This window comes from Bactrocera neohumeralis, chromosome 2 (genome assembly GCF_024586455.1).
Source record: "Bactrocera neohumeralis isolate Rockhampton chromosome 2, APGP_CSIRO_Bneo_wtdbg2-racon-allhic-juicebox.fasta_v2, whole genome shotgun sequence".
Taxonomy (NCBI): domain Eukaryota; kingdom Metazoa; phylum Arthropoda; class Insecta; order Diptera; family Tephritidae; genus Bactrocera; species Bactrocera neohumeralis.
In genome coordinates, this window is record NC_065919.1 from 33,653,263 (window position 1) to 33,659,648 (window position 6,386).

General features: G+C 37.0%; 1 protein-coding gene across 3 annotated transcripts; it reads right to left on the bottom strand.

The window, feature by feature from the left end:
* Positions 1 to 1,889: 1,889 nt before the first annotated feature.
* LOC126763912 (putative nuclease HARBI1) lies at positions 1,890 to 4,109 on the bottom strand. Of its 3 annotated transcripts, none has more exons than XM_050481686.1 (6): positions 3,958 to 4,109; positions 3,681 to 3,896; positions 3,225 to 3,624; positions 3,066 to 3,168; positions 2,458 to 2,996; positions 1,890 to 2,046 (listed from the first exon to the last, which is right to left on the bottom strand). In XM_050481686.1, exons 1-6 carry the CDS (start codon positions 3,958 to 3,960, stop codon positions 1,898 to 1,900), a joined length of 1,410 nt encoding a protein of 469 aa, XP_050337643.1. In that variant the 5' UTR covers positions 3,961 to 4,109; the 3' UTR covers positions 1,890 to 1,897. The 3 variants fall into 3 exon arrangements, with proteins under 3 accessions (XP_050337643.1, XP_050337638.1, XP_050337650.1); XM_050481681.1 differs by having other exon boundaries at positions 1,890 to 2,064; XM_050481693.1 differs by lacking the exon at positions 1,890 to 2,046 and adding an exon at positions 2,190 to 2,282.
* Between the last annotated feature and the right edge of the window lie 2,277 nt (positions 4,110 to 6,386).

The following is a 6,386-nucleotide window of genomic DNA, read 5'->3' on the forward strand; positions in this document are numbered from 1 at the left end:
CTTCTTTTCGCTACGTGGCGCCAATTGGAAATTTCAAGCAAAGCCAGATCCTTCTCCACCTAGTCTTTCCAACGAAGTGGAGGTCTTCCTCTTCCTCTACTTCCCACGGCGGGTACTGCGTGGAATACTTGCAAAGTTGGAGTGTTTTCATACATACCTACGACATGACTTATCTAGTGCAGCCCTTGTCTCTTAATTCACTGAACTATGTCAATGTCGTCCTATACCTCATACAGCTCATTGTTCCTTCGAATGTGATATTTGCCGTAACCAATGCGCAAAGGACCGTAAATCTTCCGCAGAACCTTCCTCCCGAAAACTCTTAACGTCGACTCACCAGATGTTGTCATCGTCCAAGACTCTGCCCCATATAGCAGGACGGGAATTATGAGTGACTTATAGAGTTTGGTTTTTGTTTGTCAAGAGGGACTTTACTTCTCAATTGCCTACTCAGCCCAAAGTAGCACCTGTTGGCAAGAGATATTTTGCGTTGGATTTCGAGGCTGACGTTGTTGTTGGTGTTGGTAATGGTGCTGGTTCCAAGATAAACGAAATTATCCACAACTTCGCAGTTGATGACAGGAGATATTTCGTCTTGCCCTTGTTCACTACCAATCCCATTTGCTTTGCTTCCTTATCTAGTCTAGAGAAAGCAGGACTAACGCTTGTTAAAGCCAATGATATTAATATCATCAGCACATGCAAGCAGCTGTACACTCTTATAGAAGATAGTACCTTCCCTATTTAGTTCTGCAGCTCAAATCATTTTCTCCAAGAGCAGATCGAAAAAATCGCACTAAAGGAAGTCGCCATATCTGAAACCTCGTTTGGTATCGAACGGCTCGGAGAGCCTTCCCGTCCTTCCCGATCTTGACTCAGCTTTTGATGTTGTTCAACGTCAGTTTACACAGCCGTATTAGTTTTGTGGAGATACCAAATTGAGACATCGCGGCATAAAGGCAGCTCTTTTTCGTGCTGTCAAAAGCAGCTTTGAAATCGACGAAGAGGTGATGCGTGTCGATTCTCTTTTCCAAGATTTGTCGCATGGTGAATATCTGGTCAGTTGTTGATTTGCCAGGGCTAAAGCCACACTGATAAGGTCTAATCTGTTTGTTGACGGTGGGCTTTCATCTTTCACACAATACGCTCGATAGAAGCTTATACTATGTTCGGACCGACAACGAAAACATGTTTTCGTGGGAAAACTGGTTTTCGCACGAAAACTTGTGTTTTCGTCCATGTAAAATCTGTCAAACGAAAACACAGTTTTCGCTGAAAACTTCTTGAAAACTTACATTCCACTCATTATAATCGGTGCCTGCTCTAGTTTAATCGATTTTTTTGGAAGACATATTTTGCCGGCCCTAAATTGTCACTTGATATTTGTTTACATTCCATATAAAATACAGCTGACAAGTAAATCATTTCGAAAATGGAAAAACAAAAGTACAAAAAAAGAAGTTGTTGGAGTGATAGGGCAAAAGCCCTATTAATTGAATTGTGGCGGAACAAAGTAAGTGCTTTTCGCGGACCCAAGAAGAACAGCCATATAGTGGAGGAAATGGCAATGGAGATGCAGCAACAAGGTGTGCATTTCACGGCGAGTGAAATAAAGTCGAAAATGCACAACCTTTCACAGAGATATAGGTATGTAATTAAATAAAATTAAGAAAAATAGAGCTTTTACATATATATCATGTTTTACAGGAAAGAGAAGACAGCAGTCGGGTCAACTGGCGGTTCTCCCTCGCAGTGGCCACTTTACGAGAAAATGAGAGCCGTGCTGTTGCCGTACGTCAGCTACAATGCCGAGAACTTAGTGGAGGAAAGTTTTCAAAGTAAGAAACATTTGTTTTAATTCAATATATTATTTATATTTACATGTATATTTAAATTTTTAAAAAGGTTCTACCAACTCCGAACCACTCCAAATTTCGGTGGAAACGGCTGCGGTTGCTGCATCGCCATTGCCATCACCGATTTGCCTACCATCGCCCTCAGCTATGCCGATGTCGCCAAGCGATACTTCTTCGGTACCAGTACCGTCTCCCGAGCCGAGTGATGCTATCAATAAAAAAAGGAATAATTTTCAAACCATAATTTTAAAAAAATTTGAACAAATAGAAAAGCAGCTCGAAAAAGCAAATCAGCAATCCCTTGAAACCAGCAAAGAAATTAAGGACTTGACAAAAAAAATGGTTGAAAATGATAACAAAAAAACCGAAATGATGGAACAATTTATAAAAGATTGTAAAGAAACAAATGAACGATTGCTTCAATTTCTAAATAAATAAAAAAATGAATATAAGTATTTTCTGTTTAACGTTGATATGTATTATTTTTTATATGGAAAATAAAATTGAATTTTGTTTGGTGTGTACAACTTTATCTTTGATTTAATGTATATGCAATTGTGTAAAATGTAGATATTGTGATACGATATGCACATGTACTTACCAAAATATGTACAAAGTGCTGTCCGAATCATTTCTCCATTAATTGGGTCGTCAGATGCATATGAAATATCACACGGATTCTGGCGTCTAGTCTCCAACTCTTCCAAAGCGCGTAACCATTTAGCGTTTAGCGTGTCGTTGTTATCATTTAAAAAATTGTGAAGGACGCAACATGCTTTTATTATGGAGTTGGCATTCCGTACAGAGTTGTCAATTCCTTTTCCGATGCGTCGAAAGCGGGCCTTGAGGTGTCCAAAAGCATTTTCGACAACTCTACGTGTTTTCGAAAGAGCGTAGTTGAATACCTTCTCACCATTATTTTGATTTACGCTAAATGGATACGGTTTCATTAGTTGTTTGCTAAATCGAAAAGCCGAATCCCCAATAATGAATACTGGCACATTTACGCCTGAAATTTCTCTAGACATTTCGCTTAGTAAAGAACAACTATCCATTTCTTTTTTAAGTGATGACGTCTCATAAATTTGAGAGTCATTACATCGCCCGGGACTTCCTACGTTTATGTAAGTAAAACGGTATCTGAAAATATATTGTAAACATTACTTATGTACTTATACATATGTACATATATTGAGTTTTAGACTTTACTTAGAATCAACTAATGCCATTAAAACGGTGGAATACCATCCTTTATAATTATAATAATCAACAGCTTCGTCAGATGATGGATGAATCTCAATGTGGCATCCGTCTGTAAACAATTATTAGAACATTAGCGCAAATTTAAGATTTTATAACCAATATTACCAATTGCTCCTAAGCATTGTGGGAATCCAATTACCTCGAAACCAGTCACCAATTCGGTTATATTTTCTCTGTTTAAAGGCAACATTTTAAAACAGGATGGCTGCAGTAATCTCCAGATTTCGGTGCAAAATTCCAGTAAAATTTCGCAAACCGTAGATTTTCCTACACCGAACATGTTGGCGATACTACGATACTCTGCAGATGACCCTAAAGCAAATAATGTTATAGCCACTCTTTTCTCGATAGGAATAGCTTTTCGGTAATTTGTATCCATTTTTTGTAACGGGCGGAGGATGTCACATAATTTATCAAAGGAACTTCGGTTCATGCGAAAGTTCTCTTTAAAAAAAGCACAACCGTTTCGTTGGCAATCGTGTTCCCAAAACTGATTCTTACGTTGCTGGAATTAATAATATATAATTGAAAACTTTTGCATCAATAGGAACATATACACACTTTTGTCCAACATGAATTAATCGGCATCCCAGTGTCCTTTATTAAATCTAATACGATTAGATATTGTTTCTTTAACTCGGCTATCTCTTTTGTCAAGGCATGGTGCTGAGTAGTAAGACATTCCAATAGTTCTCTTGAAGAATTGTCGATGAGCAGGATATTTATTTGGCTTCTCAAAGCCAATGCTTTCGCAATTAACATCTTTTTCTCAGAATTCTAAAAAAAACACGATCGTTAGTAATAATTATAAGCAAATATTAAAGATTTCAAAACTTACCATTCTCGTTGCTCAAATGTAAACAAACAAATAAATTTGTGAACTGTCAGTGAAAACTCAGCGAAAACACAAATTGTCGGTCCGAACGACTTACGTTCCACAACATACAAATGTGTTTTCAAAATGTTTTCAATGTCGGTCCGAACATAGTATTATACGCGATGTTGAGGAGGCTTATACCATGGTAGTTGACGTAGATTGGGAGGTCTCCCTTTTTGTGGATTGGACAGAGCACAATTAAATTCCAGTTGTTGGGCATGCTTTCGTCCGACAATATTCTACAAAGAAACTGATGCATGATTCTTATCAATTCTTCAATCATAGATTTTGTGTACTTAATAGCTTTGTGGTTTGTGATATTGGTAGTGTTAACTCCCCCACCTCTAAATCGAAGCGTCTCGTCTCGTCGAATACAAATTTTCGGGATGATTAATTTTAATTGTTGTTTTTTTTATAATTTCTTCTTTTTTTGCCTTTTTTATTTCAATTTTTATTTTAAAATATATAATTAATTTTTTAGTAAAAAACCAATTGTGCGTATTAACAATAGTGTATTAAGGGGGAGCCTGCTTTAGAGACTTAAAAAAACGAATTTGTTTTTTTGCTTAAGTCTCTTTAAAAATAATCTAAGAATATGTCCCCTACTTATAGATGGGAATTCGAAATATTTTGAACGCTAGAAGGGAAATATTGACCGAGCGTCTAGCAGATATATTAGCGCGTTTAGTTGTGAATTTTCAATAAATCGATCCCTAATTGTAGATATCACGGCAAATTTATTGGTTTGTAAACGCTGACTTCCTTCGCTTTTCTTATCAAGTCGTATAATACTCAGGGGTGTTGTGGAATCCAAGACAGAATTGCTTAGCTGTCAGAATTGCAAACCAATTTCATTATTTTCATTGGTGTCACAGAATCTGATTAGATTTTCGTCTTTTCGAACATACGCAAAACCAATATTCGAATCAGCTGTATACTAATGTGACAAAACTTAAATTAAAGAAAGATTTTAAGAGATAACATTTATCGAATGAATAAAGACGCATTTGGGTGTTAAATTACATTTATTACGTTTTGTAAATCTAATATCTTTAAATATCCGAATTCTTTTTTCCAAAAACTCAATAATTAAGACATTTCGTGTTTTATACTCATGTTTCCCCTATAGAAATAAAGATAAATTAATTCGAAACAAGAAAATGACTTGATTTCTTAACTTACATTTCAAATCTGTGAGCGACTATCTTCTTGCTTTGTTTTCTGATAGCAAAACCGATAAAATTGGTTTCCGTGACACCAAAATCGATACAAATTCTGTTTCGAATATCAAACTAATAATATCTGAATTCGTGACACATACTACGTTTTTTGATCGGTTAAAATTTTGATTCCGACAACTATCAGATTCCACAACACCCCTGACTATGTTCGGACCGACATTGAAAACATCTTGAAAACACATTTGTGGGTTGCGGAATCTAAGTCGTTCGGACCGACAATGTGTGTTTTCGATGAGTTTTCGCTGACAACTCACAAATTTGTTTGTATGTGTACATTTTGAGCAACGAGAATGGTAAGTTTTGGATGCCTTAATATTAACCCGCGAAGAGCACTAATTTTGTTTTGCCACAATTCAATGCTCGGGCTTCTCCCCTTTCACTCCACAAATTTCTTTTTATGTATTTTTGCATTTCCAAAAATCTTATACTGAAATATGCAAGGCCAAGAGAGCACCTTTTGCAGAATTTAGTGATATATGAACGGCTGATTCGGTCAATTTGTTAAGAATGACTATTGTGAATTAGCGCATCTTCTGCATACATTCTTAACAAAAAACTGTAACAAATCTTTATAATTTAAGTGGAAATTATAAAATCTATTTAAAACTTACCTTTCCAATTTTCTGCGTGTGTTTTTTGTTGTGTCGTTGCACCAAGTCCTTCTTCTTTTTTTATATTTTAACGACAAATGTTTTAGAATCCGTTGTACTATGGAATCAAGTAAACAAATGGGAAAAAATCATGGAGTGACAATTTAGAATCAGCTGGTTTGATAAAATGACAGCTGGTTTGGTGTGTACATGTTATGGAATTTTACAACCATTGTAATTTTCTGCGTGTGATTTTTGTTGTGTCGTTGCACCAAGTCCTGGTGACGGTGCGTGTCAGTGTTGTGAAGTTGAGTTGATGCCCCTAATGTGTCAAGTGTGTTTGTGTGTGGATGTAAACCGTGGGGAGGATGCTCATTTATACATCCTGGCCCCCAAATTAGGCGAGTATTTTCAGCCTAGTAGCCTCTGAAGTTGTTGCAGTGTTGCAACAACGTTGCGGAGACCTGTCTTACGACGGGCTTGCGGCCTAGGATGGCGCCTCCGATGCGATGTGGCGTGGTGATGATGGCGCCAGGCGCGGGACTCCTCCGAAGGGAAG

Bases quoted from the DNA above. Each gene is read 5' to 3' on its own strand.
- LOC126763912 (XM_050481681.1), bottom strand. The intron at 3,169-3,224 runs GTAATATTGGTT...AATTGTTTACAG, and splicing joins ACAATGCTTAGGAGCAATTG to ACGGATGCCACATTGAGATT. The intron at 2,065-2,457 runs GTAAGTACATGT...TTTTATTGATAG, and splicing joins AGCACTTTGTACATATTTTG to CATCACTCGGCTCGGGAGAC.